Consider the following 21,938-nt stretch of genomic DNA (forward strand, 5'->3'; position numbering starts at 1 on the left):
ACCTCAGTGGTGAAGGACCCAACACAGGACTTGGGCCAGAGACCAAGAAACCCAGGCAGGCTATAAGCTTGGAACTTGGCTGCAACTGGATCTCCCGTATCACAGATGACAGTCAAGAATGGGCTTGAATCCAGTAGCTCACATATATTTCCTTTTCTCTAAAGACCTGCTTCAGAATTGGGGTGAACAAGTCTGCATGCTCCTCACCTTGTCGTAGCCAGTCTGCACTCTTTATCTTTGTGATATCAGACACACATCACATTAGTTCAACAATATGCCTAAACATACTACTGATTACCAACAGGCAGGTTAGCATATTGCTTTAATAAGTGGTTTTATAAATGATCATTTTCTTTCTGTATATGTGTTCTGGATATTCCCAACTTACAACGTGATTAGCTCCTTCAAAATAGAAACACTGATTTGGCTTTAATATCTTCTCCCATGGTAGTTCAGAATCAGCTTCCCACCAAATAGACATTGTTTGAGGTAATAATTACCCAGCCTTCTGGGAGGCTTCTTGGTACAGTGACAGAGCTAATCTAAAGTAGTGGCCAAATCGATTCTCCCAGTGAGTAATACGTTTCCTATCTTCCAGCTCTTACTAAAATTAAAGAAACTTTACTGCAGAGGAATCTGAATGGAAAATAATAGTCATTCTTTGCACTTAGAAGTCAAAGATGTAACCCACACTTCAGCCAGAAATTGTGATTTCTTAGCAGTGACAATTTAAATAAATTTTATAGGCTGCGGCGATCTAACTTCATAATGATTGACAATATAACATTAGCCTTTTCTGCAGTTAAGATTATCAGTATTCCCATCAGTTATATGGAATGTGGAATGAGATTGCCCAGCTGTGGATTTGAACCTCATTAAAGTCATCAAAGAGTTAAAAGTTACTTCCTCCAGTGCATGTAAAACTGTCACAAATACACAAACAAGTTTTTCAAATTGCCTCATTTTACATCTTTGTGGAGAGACGTATAGTTGCTGCATTTTTTATGTCTAGATTATATTGCAGATATATTTCAATAAACCACAAAGAACCACCGGAGACTCTAGAAACAGGCAGTCTGTGCTTAAATAAACATCTCGGGCAGCACCTGTTTTATTTTATAGGCTCTGTAATCACAGTGACATTCTGAAGGAAGACCTTGAAGCTTGCAAAACAGCTGTCCTTCACAACTTCCCAGACTTGAAGCTAGGGCAACAGCAGTGAAGAGGAACAAGGTACTTGGCATGAAATGGCTGCTCTGGTGAGGCATCCGTCTTGCCCCAGTGCTTCAAAATCAGAACGTTGACAGGTGGTGAAACTAGTCTACACTGCCAGTGCTTGTAGCCATCAGTTTAGCCTTTTGATGGAGAGCCTCATGTACTCGTCTATAAATGCATTTGTTTCTTATTCTTAGTGAACTCACATGCTCAGCACCACTTGTAGCAGTATTTCTAGATTGGGTTTGTCCATAAATATAAAAACATTTACTTTAGTGAGTAGCGGGAAGGAGGTATAGCCTTTGACTGATGTACAGTCAGGTGAGCAACCCAGGATTTATCCACCATAGTTACCAATCAGGAGGCCCTCTGCAGGTTTGAGCACCATGTGGGTTCCCAGATTTCCATGCTCACTCTAGATTTAGACCCTTTAGTCCAAAACTGGTTCTCAAAATGTGGTTTCAGGACCAGCAGCATCAACAGGAGCTGGGAACTTCTTTTTAAAAAGCACATTGTTCAGTCCTACCCTAGATGCAGTGACTTGGGAACTCTTGAGGGTAGGGCTAGCCATCTGGGCCTTAATGACTCTTATTATTTAAAGCCCTTCAGTTTAAGAACCATAAACAAGTGTAAAGCTGGGATGAGAGAAAATGAGAGGGTTACTGGTTTCAAGAGTGGGTGCAACATGAGTCAAGATTCATATATCTCCTTGCTGTGTCAAATCTGTTTCTAGTTATTTTTCTATAGCAATAGTAGAAATGTTATGTCACACACCAATACAAAGACAACTTACATTAGGAAGGGTTCATCTCCAAAGGAATAGGAGTCATCATGGCAGGGAGCATAGCCGCAGGTACATCATGGAGCAGCAGTTAAGAGTTTACATCTAAATCTACAAACAGACACTAGCAATGATGAAAATCTTCAACACCGCAAAGCCAGCCCCAAGTGACGTACCTCATCTAATAAGGCCACACCTCCTAATCCTTCCCAAATAGTTCCATTATCTGGGGACAAAGTACTCAAATCTGTAAGTCTCCAGAGACCATTCTCATTCAGACCACCACAGTTGGATGCTATGAGCTAAGAACAGAACAGTTTTGTATCTGTTCAGCTTCCATCTAACGCTGTATTCTCTATCTCTCAGGGGCCACTTAGGCTATTTTATGTGCTGTAAACAGGGAAGAGAAGTACATTTTTTTAAGAGTAGAATTCACCTTAAATCTAGAAACATGATTCCATCGTGGGCTAGGTAGAAGTCAGGATGATTGTCTTTGGAGAGATCTTGACAGAGAAAACTTCAGTGGATTAGGTGGCTCCAATTTACAATACTTGTGCATTTCCATTTATGATCTCTGAACTGGGGGAGACCAGAAGTGACCTTCCTGGTCAGTAACTTTTCATCTTCTATCACGTTTTTTATCATGCAGAATAAAACCTTCTGTCTTAAAATCCTGCTTCACAAGGTGATGAAAGAAGCTGACTTGAGAGGCATCTTTCTGAGCTTTGTGGGTTGATTTGTTTGGTGATTACAGGTTATAAAGCTCTCTAACCAATCTTATGGCTTTTTACCACTGTCTTTTATATCTCTTTATATATGATTTGGCATAACCCATAGTTGTGATATGGAAAGTGCATTTGCTTTATAATAAATGATGTATCATGTAACTCTTAAACCTGAGAATATGGTGATAAGATAGGTCTACATTGACTAAACTAGGATCGTTCATCCATAATAGGGCACTGATTTCCATTATAACTGATTGCATATGGCTTTCAAGCTACACGTATGCATACATCAGCCTTCCGTAAGATGTGATTCTTTATGACTGACATAAATTGTAAAATTAATAGTCTTCAAGACTTTTCTTTACTGTGATCATTTTTTAAAGACAGATGAAGTCAGAAATGTCTGCTGTCAACATTATGCTCTATTCCAGTGTATGTTGTCACCAGAGGAGCTGTTTATAAAACACTGGTGATCTCTGGCTTACTCTGTAGCCCTGGGAGAAAATGTTTGTGTCCTGTGATCGACAAGCAATCAGATTTTGGAATACAAATTCTTTCTGGTAAATTTGAATCACTAGACTCTCCTCTGCCTTCTTTGCAACAACTTTGCTGCACCCCCTTGTACCCAGGAGTTGTAGCAGAGAACCTCCCTAAATAAAATGTTCCTGTCATCCTCCCAGGGCCCAAGAAGTCAGCAAGCCAGCTTGATGAACCATTCCAGAGATACAGACTTGTAGAGAATGATTTACTCTGCTTGTCTAATAGGCAGTGACTCAAATGGCATAGAATTATAGAATTATAAGGCAGGAAAGGCAAAAAGGCTTAGCAGGTTATAAAATCCTTAAAGCCTTTGAATAGATGAATGTTGGTATGACCGTGGCCCTACCTGGCTCCTGGCAAAACATAGCACTCATAAATGTCTTTTTAATCTTACCCATAAAGTAGGACACCTACCCTAGAACATACTCCAGAAGAAAATGTGAAGATTTTGAATTCCTACTCACATAAAGAAGCAAATTAATAATAAGAAGGAAAAAGATAAAACTATTACTTTCATCATTATTGGTTTAAGCTAAGCCAAGGATTAATTTTGGGTTATGCCAAGAGCTTCATATACAAAGCTTATTACTATTACTAGGTAGAGGGCCAAATTCTTATTTTAGCAATTATGAATTAATATGATTCACATCATTTGGATATTGAATTATTTAAATTTGCCAGGTTTTTTTTTCAATAAAAACCTTTTGTAAAATTATCCTCATTTGCTGTAGTTTTTCCAGGTGCAGCTAATTCTCTCCTTTAGTATCTACTTTCAAATATAATTATTCTCTTAAGCTCATGGAGTCATCCATATTATTTGCAAAGAATACAAAATTTTCTTTGTTTTATTCTACTTAAATTCAAAATAAAACTCAGGACAATTATTACTATGTCTGCACTTAAAACATTGGTCAAATCATCAATGTATAATAAGTCAGTTATAGTTAAGGAAAAACTGATACATTTGTTTGGATTATAATTAGAAAAGTATATAAAACTTAAATATGATGTCAAACTTAAATTTTTGCATTATAAAATAAAATTCCTTTCATTTTTTGTACCACTTTGTAAGTTTTCACACTTAGTGTATTTATGTAGACGTGGGAAAGACTCCATTCAAGGACAGTTGTAAACTCCTTGGCCCAGGTATCCTGAAACAAATCTGCAGGAAAACTTGATGTTAGCTTAGCTTTTCTGAAGTCACAAAGCTCAGAGGCTCCAAGTTAGAACTGCACTGTGCTCCACATACTGGAAATCTGGTCTGAACCATCAGCCAACAAACTACAGGGAAACTCACGAGGTCTCTAGAAAAGGGACAAGCAATCCTGGGTTTAAGACCCAGGCTTAAAAGTGCTAGGATCTCAGGAAGGTCACCAGAAGACTTGCTGACAACCTTTCCGACACCTAGAGATGGAAAGACACCTCTAGTTATGGCACCCTCTGCCCAGCCCATACACCCTATGATTTTAGGGCCAACAACACAGAGAACAGCTCAGGAAGTGTTCTGATCCAAATAGTCACAAAAAGAAAAGCAAGGTTGCTATAGATAGTCATGTCTGCACTCAGGTGAGTGACCACATAGAGACAGATACCATTTAATTTCCAATATGAAATGTTGAAGATTACTTTGTCCTGTATATTTCTCTGTTTACAAATCTTTAAAGAAAGGCTTCCTCAAAGGGTACATGTTGACCTGGAGCTGAGAGACCCCCTGCTTTTTAGCCTCTAGAAGCTGTGATTGTTTTAGGTTACATGATTGCATTTCTTTATACCTTTTAGGGAATTTATTAGTCAGGGTTCTCTAGAGTCACAGAGCTTATGGAATATCTCTATATATTAAGGGAATTTATTGTGATGACTTATAGTCTGTAGTCCAACTAACCCAACAATGGGCAGCTGTGGATGGGAAGTTCAAGAATCTAATAGTTACCCAGTCCCATGAGGCTGGTTGTTTCAGCTGGTCTTTTGTAAAAGTAGGTTCCAACAGATGTGCTGGCAAGTGCAAGCAGTTGAAAAAGAGTGAGTCTTCCTTTTTCCAGTGTCCCTATGTAGGCCTCCAAAAGAAGGTGTGGTCCAGATTAAAAGTGTTACTACCACACCTGCATCTGGGACTTGCTCTTCCCCAGGCTGACCTTGAACTCAGAGATCTTGCCTCAGTCTCCTGAGATTAAAGGCATATACTACCCTGCCTGGGCCTAAGCTTTTCGTGGCCACTATACCTCAAGATCTCCATGCCAAGATCCAGGTCAGAAACTTGTTTCTTCCAGCCTCAAGCTCTGGATCACAGGTGTGCCCTCCAATTCATTTCAGATGTAGTCAAGTGGACAACCAGGAATAGCCATTACAGGGAATTAGAAAACAAACATGTTTAGTAATCTGTGTTTGAGTATCTGATAAAATAGACTTCAAGCCAAAATTGGTCAGAAGAGATAAGGTGATTTCATATTGATTAAAGAAATAGTCTTTGAGCTGGAGAGATGGCTCAGCAGTTAAGAGCACTGGCTACTCTTCCAAAGGTCCTGAGTTCAATTCCCAGCAACCACATGGTGGCTCACAACCATCTGTAATGAGACCTGATGCCCTCTTCTGGTTTGTCTGAAGACAGCTACAGTGTACTCATATATAATAAAATTTTAAAAAAATTTTTTTAAATCTTAAAATTTAGCAAATAGCATTGCTAAATGACATAGATCACATGATTTAACAACACTCTTTATATTCTCCCATTCAAACCCTGTAGAATACAGCAGCTTATGAAACTGAAGACATTGGTGAACACAAAGCAATTCTTAATAAGAAAAAAAATTTCAAGTAGTCTGTTTGATCCCGATAGAATAAATTAGAAACCAGTAGCCACAGAAACACACAAGTTCATGGAGATTGAACCCCATAATTTAATGATGCACCTTAAAGTCTTAGAAAAACAAGAATAAAACAAACCCCAAACCAGTAGATTAAAAGAAATAATCAAGATCAGAGCAGAAAGTGATGAAATGAAAACCAAAATAGCAATACCAAGAATTTTTTTTCAGATTTATTTATTATATATAAGTACACTGTAGCTATCTTCAGACACACCAGAAGAGGGCATCAGATCTCATTACAGATGGTTGTGAGCCATCATGTGGTTGCTGGGATTCGAACTCAGGACCTCTGGAAGAGCAGTCAGTGCTCTTAACCACTGAGTCGTCTCCCCAGCCCCCAATACCAAGAATTAATGAAACAAAAAATTAGTTCGTTGAAAGATAAGATTGCTAAACCCTTAACCAAATTAACAGTGAGAGACACTCACAAGTCATGTTGTCTATAATCCCAGTATCCAAGAGGTCCCTTACTTGTTTTCAATATAAGTAGTTCATAATGAAAATATCACTAAAAGGTGACATTAAGATGGAGATATGATTGATGTCTCTTACTGAGGTCTACTGGTATGGCGGGAAACCAACCATACCATTCTTTTAGTGTACATGTCTGTGCTTTAGAGTGATGCCGTGAGTCTTAAAATATACTGTGTCAGGGTCACAGTGTAGACCATTTTGTGAGACTCGGTACAAGTGGCATTAGGTAGCTAGACTTTACAAAATTTGTTGGCTATTTCTATGTGCAAAGTTGAGAATGCTTGTTAGCAATAATATAACAAAATAAGTTGAAAAATGAAGAGCTTGGCAAAGACAGTGGATCAGATCAAGAGATGTGTTGGTCCTGGGGCTCATCAGAAAGCCAGTCTAGCTGGACAGCAAATTCTAGATTCATTGAGAGGACCTGTCTCAAAAATTAAGGTAGAGAGTAACAGAAGATACCCAATGGCCTCTGGCCTCCACATGTGCACACATAAGCGAGTACAACCAGACATACGTGCACACACATATGTACACACGCATGGACACACATACACAGAGACATACACATACTCAACCTATGGAGGGGATTTGAACATCGTTTTGTAATTTCAAATATGTTAGGTTCCAGATTTTTCTTGATAAATGTTGTTCTATTAACTTGACTGTAAGACTTTTAAAAATGTAAGAATCTTCTAATTCACTCATTTATACATATATTTACAGATTTATAGTGTCTCCCCTATTTCTGTTTTACAGAGCTGAAGCAGTACCAGATTGTCACTTATTGAAGACACAAGGGCAGTGTACGAAGGAACATGATGATTCTCTTAAAGAAGAGGTATGTGCTGAGGCTATTTTCTTTCAAAATCAAGATTGTGGCTAGTAGTAACTTGTATTTAAATAAACTCCAAGATGATACAGGCTATTTGTTTGGGGAAATAATATATTCTGAATGATAAACATCTGAAAAAATGGTTAACAGTGGTAAATGAGGTGCGCACAACTGGCTGATAATATTTTTAACTTTCTGATCTTAGATCTTTTACAGATTTTGTGGAAGGACCCAACATCTGACTTAATATTAATTCAGGTCCCAGAGGTAGCTTAAATATATCTACCACAACATCTTCAGAGTTTAGAAACATCTGTAACATTCTGGGTTTTTTGTCTGTGCCGTACTATAAAGTAGTATAAAGTCATTGAGTCTATGCCAGCAAATACGTTTTTGGCCATTGTTGTATATTATACACAGGAACTAGCCCAGATACATTGGAAGGAAAGAAATACATGAAATGTGTCCCTCCTTTTCTGAGGCCAGTTACCAGGGTGCACATAATAGAATGGCAAAGAATGTGTGCTCTCAGAAAGGGAGCTCAGCTACACGCAGAAGCAACGGGGAGAGCTTGTGATGGAAGGGGTCTCAGGACATGTAAGGTGACCCTTTAGAAATAGGCTTTGACAAAGTGAGGCTGAAGAAAATGTTTGGGATGACAGGGAAAGGCTGTTAGGAACCAAAAAACAGACTAGGAAACCCGACACATGAGGCAATAGAACCATTTTTTTTAATTGATTTTATTTTTAATTGTGTATGTGTGGGTGTCTGTATATGTAGGTATGTGCAAATGAATGTAGGTGTCTGTGGAAGCCAGAAGAGGGTTACATATCTCCTAGAGTTTGAAACTCTGCTGCAGACTTTTGAGCAGAACTAGAATTTTTCTTCTTTAAAAATGGGAGTAAACAGGCAGTTTCTGAAACATGTAGGTGTGACTGAAGAAATGCACAATTCCAAAGAACAGTGTTATCACAAAAATGATGAAATGTCCTGTAAACCTCAGGACAAAATGCTTTTGTAGTTTCTGAAGCTGTTTTGGTTTCCATAGTGTGCCCGTGTGCATGCAAGGGAGGGGTGAGGAAGGAGGGAGGCAAGGTGGGGCTGGGGGCTGGGAATTGAATTCAGTCTTGTTCATGTTAAGCACACTTTTACCATTACTCACTGCATATCCCCGGCCCTCCTCACCCTTCTGTGATTAGCTAACTAGGGTATCTGAGTTGTTTCTGTGTATTGAAAAAGGATAGATATTCAGGAGAAACCATAGGTTAAATAGCTCTCTCTTTAGAGAAAATCTTAAAAGTAAGTGATTTTGAAAATGTAAGAAAGCTCCATTAGAAAAAATCAAAGTCTAATGAAGCCTAGAAGTATTTACTTTGATCTCTTGGGCAAATGGCTAATTAAACACCCGCATGTAAATTATGTTTACCTGTGGGTCTCTGTGCTGTCAGCTCTAGTCAATCCCTTCTCTTGAGTAAACACATGACCAAAGCCATAGAAACTCACTGTCCCCTGGAGACCAGATAAGATCTGTCAGCACTGCATAACCTGTTAGGCAATTACATAATTGAGCTACGTGCTTTTAATTCATAAAAATTTGTAATAACTTTATGTGTGGGCAAAATGAGTTGAGGTTGTCACTGAATCACAAAGTGGCTTAACACTCCTTTATTCTCATGAGGTCTGTTTCCACAGGGGAGAACGTTGACACAGAAGAACAACTTTCTGATGTCACTCAGAATTGGTCTGGTCCTGCCCCCACACAGATTTTATTTACCAGAAGACATAGTTCCTAAATGATAAATCGTTTACTGATATCTCATCCATATTCATGTCCTGGCTCTTGTGATCATTTCTCCATCTTTTAATTGCTACATAAATAAAATCCCTCCCTTTAACTTAAATATGATCAGTATCAGTGCATGTGTTTCTCTTTAAACACTGGAAAATATTTCTCTGTAACCAAGAGGAAACATTTTGAGGATGTTAAATCTGGGAGCTGTCATCCACTGCCATTGTGCATTAATAGTGTGTGAGTGGTACTGTCCGCATAAAGACGAGAATTAATTCTGCTAAGTGCTTTCACACTTAGTTTCTCTTTGGAGCTGTGCTCCCTTATATACATCAGATTTCTTTAGAATTAGTTGTCATTTCTTAGAAGAAACAAGCAGAAAAACAAAAACAAAACTTTGAAATGTAAAACAGAAAAATGCTACTGTCCATAAACAGTCCTTTGACATGAGGTATGACCTTTAATATTAAAGTATTTACAAATAGTGTTAGGAGTATAGCTTGGTGGTAGGGTTCAATCCCCAGTAAAATTCTCTCTCTCTCTCTCTCTCTCTCTCTCTCTCTCTCTCTCTCTCTCTCTCTCTCTCTCTCCACTCACACATTGCATTGCCTCAGTATGAACCTCCCTTTCCTGCTTGCCACAAAGTGAATTTCCAACACCAGGCCCTTTGGGCAAGAAGTACAACTCTTTCACACACTACCCCAGACAAGTTTCTCTAGCCTCTACCATAAGCCCAGATCCACGAGATGCACCTAAGAAAGTCAGAAGGCAAAGGCCTTGCAGCAGTGTTACAGCCCAGGACAGGACCCTTAAAGGATCTTCTGAGTGAAACGCCCCGGCTGGGGCTCCCATTCTTTGCTTCAGAGACCCTCATATCAGAGCTGTGCTAATCACTAAGAATTACTTGTTTCCTTTTTATTTACTGAACAATTGCTTGTTACCCAGACAGTCAACTCCATGGAACCTGAGGACCTTTGTCCAGTTCTACCAGTCATATTGACTTGTGATGTCTTAGGCCCATTTCTTGCAGATTGGGTGGACACTACCCATATTTTCTATATTCATCAATCAACAGGTCACCATCACTGTTACCAGGATAGAGCAAATCACTTCTCTCTAATAGAGAGTGTATACTCTGTCAGTGCGACAGTGTGATAGAGGTTGTCTGCTAGATAGTCACCTCTTGTTCTTAGCATAGTTTTATGTGAGTGTTTCCAGATACTCAGGAGACTCAAAGGCAAGCGTAGCCTTTCATCCGTGGCTGAAGTTGAAGACTCATGAACAGATCAGTTATCTTTTTGCTTAGTGTATTTCTTCAATTCATTTTTATTTAGGTTTATGTATGCCTATATGTGCATCACATGCAAGCAGCATTTGCAATGGTCTGAGGAGGGCATCAGATCCTCAGGAACTGAAATTACAGGCTGCCTGATGTAGGTACAGGGAACTAAACCCAAGCCCTCAGCACAAAACAGCAAGAGCTTTTAACTGCCGAGACCTGTTGCCAGCTCCTAAACCAATGCTCTGTTACATATTTAGAAATCAGGATTCATTCAGTGAGAGAATTAATCTTCCATTTAGAAAGGAGGTCTGAGGGTCTGCTTCTGTGTATAAAAAAGGGAGGATAGGCTAGCTCAGATAAACAGAGGTGATCTCGTTTCACAGACCTACTTCTCAAGTAGGACATTTGTATAGTACATAAGATTCAGTCTTCAAAAACGTTATTGTCAATAAAAATTGTTGTACAGAATTAAATTGTGTTGGAAAACAACCAGATGTTATTTTTTAATTAAAATGTTTTTCAAATATTTTAATCATGAACTCTTCCCAAATCCTCCCTACCTCCCTACCCACCCAGCTTCATGTTGGTTCTCTCTCTCCCTCTGCCCTCTTCTGCTATTTTGATCTTGAGGGCATTTTAATGTCAGGAAAGAAATTAAATTCTAAGTAAAGCTTAACCTAAAATTGTTTTTTAAATGTGAGTCTTTGAGAGCAAGAGAACAGGGTTCCAGTTTGTTTTGATTTTTTTTTTTTTTGTGCTTTCTTTGAAACACTGTAGGCAACAACATTATTGAAAAAAGTCTTTACAGAAGAATGTGACCACAGGTCAGCTATTCACAGTAATGAATCATCTTGCAGCATGCCATCTATTCTGAATGACAATAATGGAATAAAGGAAGCAAAACCCGCCCTGCGTCTCAACAGTGTTCTTACAAGGGAACAAGGTAACTATTGTGTGCAGTGTCCACAGCAAAAAGGCATTCAGAGTCAACGCAGCATCCTTTCTCAAGGCATTAGGCTAGCCAAGCACATCTCAGGTTTCATATGCATAGTATGTTGGTTGTTTTATGGTACCTTTCTGTTTATGTGTATGTTCTCAGTGGAAACCCTGAGTGTAGTTCTGTTGAGCGTCTAGTGAAATAAATAAAGTTAAGAAATCTTAAGCTGATCACTCACGCTAGCAGTACCTTTTAGATAACAAAAACTGTAAGCGAAGAAATAGTGAAAAAATAGAAGAATTCTATTAAAACTCCACGTACAGGGACTGGAGAGACGGCTCAGTGGTTAAGAGCACTGGCTGCTCTTGGAGAAGACTCAGGTTCGGCTCCCGTACTCACATGGCAGCTCAAGCTGTCCTTTACTCTTGCTCCCTTCTGGCCTCCCACAGGCACTAGGCACAACATACACATGGTACACATACATACATGCAGGCAAAACCTTCTTGCACATAAAATAAATCTTAAAACATGCAGGGCTAGGAGTGTAGCTCAGTGGGAGAGAGCTTGCCCAGCATATGTGGAGCCCTCGGTTCCACCCCCAGTACTGAAGAACAAACCTGTTTTCATAATTTTGAAACACATTTATTAATGTTTTTAATTTTTTAGAAGTTTCAAGTGGCTGTGGAGATGAGAGCAAGGAAGAAGGCCCAGCTGCGGTCCCAGTCACAGGTAAAGGTACCAGTGCCTACGAGCTTCAGTCACAGGATGCAGTCTCACTGCATGATCAGAGAATTAAGGGTTAGTCATTGCTGGGTCCAGTGACTTAGCAATGTGGAAGGAGAATGCACTCACCTTCTGTATGCAAGCTGTGCTAGCATAACCCAAGCCGGTTAACAACTATGCCCACTGAGCTCATCTCGATTTTAAGTATTCGGTCTGTAAGCATCCCCCATCATACAGTCTTTCAGCACCTGAAGCCACGAGAAGATGTCATTTGGCCAGGGTAAGAGACTAGATGACAAACTGTAGGTGTTTCTAATTTTACTTTTTTTCTTTTCCTGTGGAAATTGAACTTCAAACTGTTATTTTTAAAAATGCATTAGATAGGGAGTTTGCTTGTGCCTCGGGTACAAAAGCCTGTCTAGCGATTTAAAATTCTCACTAATCATGCTTCATCCATCAAGACCTATTAAGATCTGCACATGTATTACGTGTGTTTATAGGTGGAATCTGAATTGTGTCATTACAATTTTTTTTTGGTTTGGAATATCAACAAGCAGCAATTAGTATTCTGAACGGAACCTTATTTGTTGTACATCTAAATTTACTAGATCCTTATTTTGTAAAGTGGTATGTTGCTTCATTATAAATTCAAAGGTCTGACTTTAAATATTTATACACATAAACACACCGTTGCTGAGGTACTGAGGCATGCATCTGCATATGAGGTTGTTTTGTTCTTGTTTACAAGCAAAAGAGAATGGCTTGCTTTATGGTAATACATTTCATGGCATGATGATTAATTTTTAAGCTCAAGTTTCTGTAATGAACTCTTGTTTCAAAAATGGAGTTTACAGCAAAACAGTTACTATGTATTATAATATTTCATTCCATTATAAAAAGATTTTCTTTACTTTTAATCATTTTTCCCAATAATGTTCATTATGTTCTGATTTGTCAATTTCAGGAACTGCTGGTAGGGTTCCCTATGATTTTTGTTCATTTGTTTTTGTTATTGTTAAAAGAAGAATTGTAGATGATCCCTAAGCTCCAGATAGCCATGAAGTCATTTGGTTATCTTTTTTCTTATATTTACTTTTGAGTACAGAAGTCGTTAATGGCCTCTGAATGTATTTCAGTTAGGACGGTAAGCCTGTGATCACAAAGGATCATCTGTAAACTTAGGTAAAATAGGCGGTAATTCTAACAGCCCACCCTCCATCTATCAATAGTTGGCAGAGAATAGTATGCTTTAGTATGCCTTAGCATACTGAAGCATTAGCCATTATAAAATACCACAGGAGAGTCAGGCCTGGTCGTGACGCATGCCTTTAATCATAGCACTCAGAAGGCAGAGGCAAGGAGATCTCAGAGTTGGAGGCCAGTCTCATCTGCAGTGCAAGTTCCCAGATAGCCAGGCCTACACAGAGAAGCTCTGTCTCCGAACAAACAAACAAACATAGCACGGGAGTCCCAGAAAACTTTAAGATATTTTTACTGTAGCATCGCTGTTCTGTTCTTCTAAGCACCTGGGGCCTCCCATGAGGTTCACATCGAAGTGCTTCAAATGCCTTGCAAAACTTCCGTCTGAGAGCATAGACTCATTGAAGGCCTCTTGGCACAAGAGCCAGAGACCTACAGCCTTGATCAGTAAGGTCCCAGGAGCTAGCCTGCAGTTCACCACTAAGGGTGTTCCTTATGGACTACCTGGAATATCCAAACATTCAGAAATCCTCCAAGACTTTCTTCTGATGAATAAAAAAAATACCTTTCTGGAGTCAAATCATTAGCCGTGTTCTCAGGTGGCAATTTCTTGAGAGAGCGAGTTCAGCAGTACTGCTGGAGGCACCATCACCAAGGAATCACAGTGACACTACCCTCATTCACTCTATAACTCAGGGCGTGGGAGTGAACGTGACAGGGTAACACACTGAAGGCAGCTAGACATCCTTCTGGAGGCCACATGATAGCTGTCAGCAGGCATTTCCTGATGTGCTGTCTCCTAAGTGTTGATGGACAGTTCAGCATTATCCAAAATGCACCCCTGTTCAGAAAATACTTAGGAAAATAACATATTTTGATGCCAACTCCTGGATGGTTTCTTTGGTTTTCTGTAGCGTACATAATATATAGGATCATGTTGAAGGCTCTCAGAAGAATTTAAAGGAAACTGAAAATTGTGAACTGTGATTTTACAATATATCATGTAGTTGAAAATGAAGTCCTTGTTTGTTTGTTGCTTGTTTGTTTGCTGAGGTAGGATTTTTCTATGTAGCCCTGGATGTCCTAGAACTCACTGTATAGACCAGGCTGGTTGAAGTTCTTCTTAATAGCCAGCAACACTTCTTTTGTTATTTTTGGAGAAACTTGCTATGGAATACACATAGGTTCATATATGGGACCTTTAAAAAAAAGTAGCAGGGGGTTGGGGATTTAGCTCAGTGGTAGAGCGTTTGCCTAGCAAGCGTAAGGCCCTGGGTTCAGTCCCCAGCTCTGAAAAAAAGAAAAGAAAAGAAAAAAAAAATAGCAGGTCCAATTGGGATATCAACTTTCTCTTAACTTCTGAACCATCTCTCCAGCCCCTGTACCAGCTTTCTCAATACATTAAAATGATCCTTGTTGTTTCTCTGCATCCCATTTTTTGGGGGAACCTCCCTGGTAGATGAAACTGCTTTCTAATAAGACTCAGGGCAACTCTAATCAAATCACATTGGAGTGTTAAGATTGAAAGCTATTGATAAAACTCTCCCTTGGGTTGACCAGAAAGTTATAATAGTAACTTTGGTGTCCAGAAATGCTCTTCAATGTGGCTCTTTCTCTGTGTACCTGTTTGCTTTGCATTCATTTTAGAAGGATATAGGGAAGCAAGAGGGCAAGGTAAAATCCAAGTCAGGTTCCAGGGTGGGTGGAAGGCTCTGATGTTCCACTGTGCTCAGAATAAGAGTCTTGAGACAGTAACATAAGAAGGGCACATTAGCTCTCTCTGTATATTTGAGAAGTAACTGCTATCATTTACTGTGCGTAACTGTGGAGTGTAGATCAGTAACAAAGGCACTTTCTAGCTCTTTATTTCATAAAACAAAGCTAGGAGTCTTCCAGGTATGAGATTCTGGGCTGAGAACCTGACCCACAGCAAGGCTGTAGAAGGAACATTTGTTTATAGAACATGCCACTCATTCATGCTGAGGCTGTGACTAGCAGTGTACACTAAGGGAATCAATGAACCAACATTCTAATGTCTTCACTTCCCCTTCTCACTTGTTTATATGCTCCCAAACTTAAGCCGCCTTAGCAGAGTTCATCTATCCCTCCAAAGGCATCTGCTTCATTAGTCATCATAGAAAAAGTGTTTTCTCCCCCCAGGATTTATGTGGACTGTCCCTTGTACAGCACCTATCCCCCAGTGTACAAGTATTCCCGCAGACCAGCCTATTGTTAACAGTCTACCCCTTTTTATTTGTCTAGTGTTCTTACTAAAGAATCCATATAAAACAAAGAATGTTACATCTATAAATGTGTTTCTGTATATGATAGATAATACACCACTTAATATGTTTAATATATTTAGCCCATTACTTGGACTGAATCTTGGGATACCAAGGACAGAAAAGACTGCCCCTGCCCACAGTCAGCCTTAATCATTTCTAACTTTCTTAATAGTCTGTTAGGACTCAACTTGAGTAACTCATCCTGCTGGTCAAACAGAAACTTAGAAAGGTTGGAACCAGCTCAGTGGATGTGGAATCCAACTTGAGGATTCAGTGTTTCCATTCCTCCGCCCTGACTCTCGTTTTAGTAGCAGAAAGGCAGCTCGCTGTACCAGGGCATCTGGGTCAAGGAGACCTCAGTGTATATCATGGCAAAAGAAGGAGTTTAACAAGGGTGTTCTGGGAACAGTGATGAGCAGCCATACATTTCTTTTCTCTTCGGCTACACCTAGAGAAGTGAGCAGCTTGCCACCACCTTACTAAGAGGCTTGCTTTTTATAAAGTGGGACAGGCCTGGGTACAGCTGAACCTCTGAAACCATGTGAAGGATGCAGGATGTTATGGTCAGTTTTCCTGGAATCATGCAAACAAGAAGAAAGTGATGCTTAGTAAGATTATGAGAGAACATGTCCCTCTGAAGTGTGCACATCTACAGTGATAGCATTTTTATTTGCATTTACACCAATGTGCCTTTCAGTACCAAGCTTGCATTTAAGCAAATGATACAACTTATATTAAATCATGAAACCCAGCACCTTATGTAGTATGTGCCATACAGTGAACCCTTAATTTGTCAAACAAATGAATAAAAATGGGGAATTAAGGAGTTTCCTTAAATGCTTGTTGATTCAGGCCAGAACAGTATCTCTTTCAGTCACTCACTCCACCACCACTTTTCCCACCCCACGTGCCCATCCTGGCAAAACTCATCTCCTTAAGCTGCATGTGAAAAGGGCTGTCGGCTTTTATCTCAAGAGGATTAAGCCTCTAAGAATGTCCATTCAGCCTCTCATTCTTTTAACACCAATTCTGATGGTCAAGCTGTGTTAAAAGTGTTGCTTCGCTGTGCCCTTCCTCCTCAATACTCTTTGGCCAGCTGAAATGCTCTATAGTCGTCACACTGGAGCACTGTGGAGAGGCTGTACAGGTCAGCATCTACCTGCAGGGTGCTGCTTGGCTTCCGGGTTCCGACACTACCTCCCCAAACATTACAATTTCTGTTTTATACCAAGCTGAAAGGGAGCTGAAAATATACAATGGCCAGGTTGTCATTGGTGACTGGATTTACCCTGGAAGGAAAGAATGCAGTGACAAGTTTGGGCCACCCAAGTGTTATGGCATATAACCTCCAGGACAGCAAGTTCACGAAAAATGTTTTCTTCTTGCATTGTCCAAGAAGTGCTTTACTCGAAAGAATTAGTAGTGCCTGGGTCAGGGAACTTCCAAAGAGTGTAAAACCAGGACATCATTGCTTGTATTGTTCTCCATGGTAGTCAGCACCTCTGCCTCTAGGCTGGAGTCAGCCTGTCAGCCTCTGCCTTTCTGCAGTGAGCCTATTGCCTGCCGCCTGCAGGTGGGGGACAGAGGCTTTTAACCAGGATGTAAAGAATAGAAAGAGCTTTCTGAGGAGTGCTGTTGGTTAGTGCTCTGCATTTGAGGAGAGATTCTCCCCGTGAGTATGCAGTAAAATTCCATGTGGGCTTTCTGTACTGTGATACATCAGAACTAACCAAGGTAGGTCCCAGGCACAAGCTTTTTATTACACATCCAAGTGAGTTTCTAGGTTGAGAATTGTGGAGTGTCAAAGCTGGGAGAGGCTCTGTGGGTCAGTTTGTAAAAAGGCCTTTATTTTACACAAGCAATTCAAATTGAGAACGAGGTGGGGATTTAGACATTTTGATAAAATCGGGAGTCAGGGGAGCATTGTTTCTCCCAAGTTGCTATGATGGTGAGGCCATAAGCTTACCAGCTGCAGAGTCCTGCACTCGTAGTCCCAGATCCTCAACAGGCTGCAGCACAAGAAGCATTGGCGTTAACAGTAAGCCGCCCTGAGCAACAAAATTCCAAAAATGAAAACAAAAATAGTAGACTTACTCTGTCACAGTTCAGGATGCAAAAGCCCAAGGTACCATCAGACCGAGCTCCGGGAGGATTTCTTCCCAGTGGTTCTGGTTTGCGATGGCGTCTCCTCAGGTTTATGTTTGCCTCTGCTTTTACACCGCCTCCCTTCTGTCTTTGTGTCCGCTGCTCCTACAGAACAGACACCTGTCTCTGGGCTTAGGTCCAGTGAAAGTGCAGGGCAGTCTCATCTTGCCCTCCTGGGCTAATGTGTCTACAGCAATCTATTACCAAATAAGATCATGTTCTGAGGTTTGAATGGGCTTGAATTTGGAGGTAAAGAAGGCAGTATTCAGCCCACTATAGGGTTTGAGAAGGGTTTTCTTGATACTTTACATTACTAGCATTTGTGGCACCTCATACCCATTATTCCTGGTAGAGCTCCTACTTAGCTTGCATGAGCCTATGGGAAATAAGGAAAAGCACCGGACTTTGCCATTAAACCCAGCTTTTAACAGAGATCACTCAAGGTGATCTGAAACTGGTGGTTGAGAACTGGAAATGAACCTCCTCTGATGAGACAGTGGTAAGCAGCAAGCGGTACAGTTGTCACACCTGACGGCTTCGTGTTTCCATAGTCTCCATCCAGCTTCCACATACTTTGTAGATTACTTTTAACATAATATGATGTAAATGCTATATAACTGTGTCATTTAGGATGTAATGATGAGAAAAAAGTCTGTATATACCCAATACTAATGCATTTTCCCAACTATTTTTAATCCATGTTTGGTTTTGGATAGGTGGCTATGGGACGGAAGGACACAGAGAGGCAGACCTAGTACCCTCAGAACTGTTTCCGTTCAGCTTGGGAACAGCCATGAAAGGTCAGTTACAAGCCTGGCATTGATCTTCTGGTTTAATTGTTGAGTTGATTCACAGAAATTAAAACTAGAATGTAAATGTCTTCTCTGACACTGCCCCAGGCAGCCCTGTGAGTTAGGAGTGTTCCTTGTGTATTAGCAGCTCTCATGGGGAAAACAGATAGAGAAACCTCACAGTGGATTCACTGACCCAAGGCTCCTGGTGGGCAAGTTTAGCACTGGAAGTTCAGATGTGAAGATTTCCCTTGCGTAAACCTGTGCTGAGTCTGCCCACATTCAGAGACATGTGGCCTTTTTTCCCTGAAATCTTAATATATAAGCATCATCTGTTATATGTTCCAAATTGTAAAGGCACCCATATTCAATTTTTTCATTTTTATTCGAGCAGATTATTAGATAACTGATTTATGGGCTTAAAGTGATAACACATGTCTTTTGAATTAATTTTAGAAATACCATTTTGCTCTTGATGTTATTTTTGCAAAAGCAACTGAGTTTGTTTCATTGTCAGTGCATCCAATATAACATGAAAAAACATTTTAGCGTGCATAGAAATACATAAAAAGTAATAAATAGAACCGTAGCATTCTTTCTAGTGAAAGCATTTTTCAATTTTAATTTTAGAATTTCTGCCCACTTCATATAGGAACAGTACTTAAACATCTTTAGTTGAACGCCCTGGTTCTTTGTGGGTTCAAGGTCTGGCTCCCTTGCTGCGGTGATAGTATTGTCTGTGTCTCCCTTTGTTATTCCTTTCCAGACCCAACTCTGTTATTCCTTTCCAGACCCAACTCTCTCTCTCTCTTTTTTTTTTTTTTTTTTTTTTTATTAAGGATTTCTGCAAAAGCAATGGGCAGATTCCTTGCCTCCATACACTCCTTAGAGGCTGGGGAAACACATGTGTATCTTGTAATGGGCTGTTAAAAGCACTTGTTCATCAGATATTTTCTTTTTATTTGTAGATTTAGGAGTATTTTAGCAGGTGTACATTTGCATATAAAAGAGAATAAAAGATGCGAAGTTGAGGCTTTTTCTTTCCCCTCTCCTCAGCGTCCTCTCTGTCCTACCCCCTTTATTCAGCACGGTTTTCACCTTTTTTTTCTCTAGTTGCTTCTATTTTCTAGACCCAAAATGCATATCAAAAAGAAAAAAAACCCTCTTAGTGATCCCTCAGCTTTGCAGGAAGATGGATGATTGGGCTCTGGCAGCTTATGTAACAAAGTAGAGGAAATATATTTATCTCATTGTGTCATCAGCACGGAATTAATAAACAGAATAGGTTTTAATCTCTTGGCTGGATACTACGTGGGATGTACACTCCTTGCCTTGTATGTTTTAAACTGCAATATTTTCTACTTCTTAAGCGAAAATTTGACATCGAATTGAATATATAATAGTGCTTGATTACAGGATTCAGAACCGAAAACTTGAGGGTGTGTGAGTGTGTGTGTGTGTGTGTGTGTGTGTGTGTGTGTGTTTCTGTATATGAAAAGAATTGACTTCTTTAAAAATGTTGGATTCATCTAATCATTTTAATTACCCCATAATTCTTGAGTGGTTAACATTACAAATGAGAGAAGTGTTTCGCTGCAGTTCCAAGGCACAGGCTACAGTGTACACCAAGCCTTTTACAGCTAGTCCTCGGATTTTCAGATTTATGCCTCACTTGCATCCAGGATGAGCTTAGATTCTTAAGCTCTTAGTCCTGTGTTTACAGCAGGCTAGCTTTTACTTTTGCTTTTATATTTGACTTTTTCTCCTATATTCACTTACCCATTCACATTGTAACCACATTGGCAAGGCAGTGGCACACTGCAACTTTAACTGCTTGTTTCCTTGCTCTCTTTGTTTCCTTCCTGAAGAGCCAGGGCCCAAGTTACAAAAAAAGTCATATTCATTGTTTGGCCTTTTTGCACTGTGAAGTTGGCTTCCTGGCTAAGCCTTCTACACTGTTCTGGGAGGGTTCTACACTCACTGTTCCAGAACCTCTAGCAAATAGTATACTCTTGCCTGCAGAGTCTGAAGCTGGCCCACAATCACTTAACATCTCAGGGCTCACAGAGCCTCCAGATAGTGTTTAGGTCCTCGCCCTTTCGATGAGCGCTTTCCCTAGAGTCCCGTTTGTACCTTTGCCTGCAGCTTTGCTGATCCCTCTGTGCACCTAGCTTTGCTTTCTGTAGGCAGCCACCCTCTCCTCAGCCCTAGGGAGTAGATTTTTCACTGAACCTGCCCAGTGGGTCTGCCTCTAACCCTCCTGAGATCTTTGCGTTCTCTCTCCCCTCTCTCAGAGCCCCACACTCTAGTATTAGAACCTGAGAATCAGGGCCTGGAGCCCAGTGACTTTTCTACCAGGATGCTGCTTCTTCGAGGTCAGAATAGAGAGAAGCTATTGATTTTGACAATGAATCTACACATGGATCCACTGAAATGACAAATTTGTGGTCTGAAATGAACTCTTAAAGTTCATCCCAGAGTCTTAAAATTTAGGTGTAACTCAATTTTTATTTAAGACATACACTTGTGAGGTAGAGGTAGAAAATTACAGATTTTGGTTTTATAGGGAAACCATGCATTTGAGAAATGTGTACCTCTTTATAGAGAGACCTAATTAGGGACCCGTGCTTCTGAGAAATGTTAGCCTCAAAGAGGAATTTAAGAAACACTGATGAACAATTGAAAGTAGAATGTTTCTTTGCTTTTCTTCATCTATAGAAACCAAAGCCTACCAGTTACTGAAGAAGTCTACCCTTCAGGATAATTCAAATCAAGCTGAAGAGAGATTTGAAAGTCAGTTTTCAAGTAAGTTGGGGTCGATTCAGCACTTGACTCCTGTGGCAAGGGACTGAGGGCAGACACCAGGACGGTGCTTAGAGAAGCATGGTTTTAGAGTTTGCTTTGTAATGAGTATTACTGAGTCTGAGTGAGCAAGGACGTTTTCATCCTTAGCAGACAGGCATTTAGAAAGGCCCTCACTTCTGGATACGTGGGGTCCAGCATGGTAGTAGCTTTCATAGGCCCTATGATTCTATTTGGTGTGTCATGAAGGTATCTTTTCACCAATTACTACAAGATACTCCAAGCTTCTCTTCTCTACATGTCCTCTGTCCTCCCTCATCTTGTGAGGAGGACAGCTTTGTGCTGCGTGTCCACTCTTGTGGGAATGCTGGGAAATTCTCCACTGTTATAATGAAAGGACTGTACATTCCAAGAACCTAACGTTTAGGCTTAAACATAGTTTCTTTAATCTAGGATTTTGTTTCAATTTTAATTCCTACATTCTTCCACTATACATGTGGTTTTCATTTTATTATATTTTCTTTTCATGTATTATTCAATTGGACAC

The 21,938-nt window shown here is 40.0% G+C and overlaps 1 protein-coding gene across 2 annotated transcripts in view; it reads left to right on the plus strand.

Moving 5' to 3' along the window:
* The window catches only part of Kiz (kizuna centrosomal protein), a 98,970-nt gene that overhangs the window by 58,741 nt on the left and 18,291 nt on the right, over nt 1-21,938 (plus strand). Inside the window, exons 7-11 of one of the 2 annotated variants that reach the window (XM_032904354.1) lie at nt 7,362-7,438; nt 11,284-11,451; nt 12,112-12,174; nt 18,515-18,598; nt 21,308-21,394. In XM_032904354.1, coding sequence (XP_032760245.1) covers nt 7,362-7,438; nt 11,284-11,451; nt 12,112-12,174; nt 18,515-18,598; nt 21,308-21,394 — 479 coding nt within the window. The remainder of the gene's footprint in view (nt 1-7,361; nt 7,439-11,283; nt 11,452-12,111; nt 12,175-18,514; nt 18,599-21,307; nt 21,395-21,938) is intronic. The other variant, XM_032904355.1, reaches the window with a different exon arrangement.

Source organism: Rattus rattus, chromosome 5, assembly GCF_011064425.1.
Source record: "Rattus rattus isolate New Zealand chromosome 5, Rrattus_CSIRO_v1, whole genome shotgun sequence".
NCBI lineage: Eukaryota > Metazoa > Chordata > Mammalia > Rodentia > Muridae > Rattus > Rattus rattus.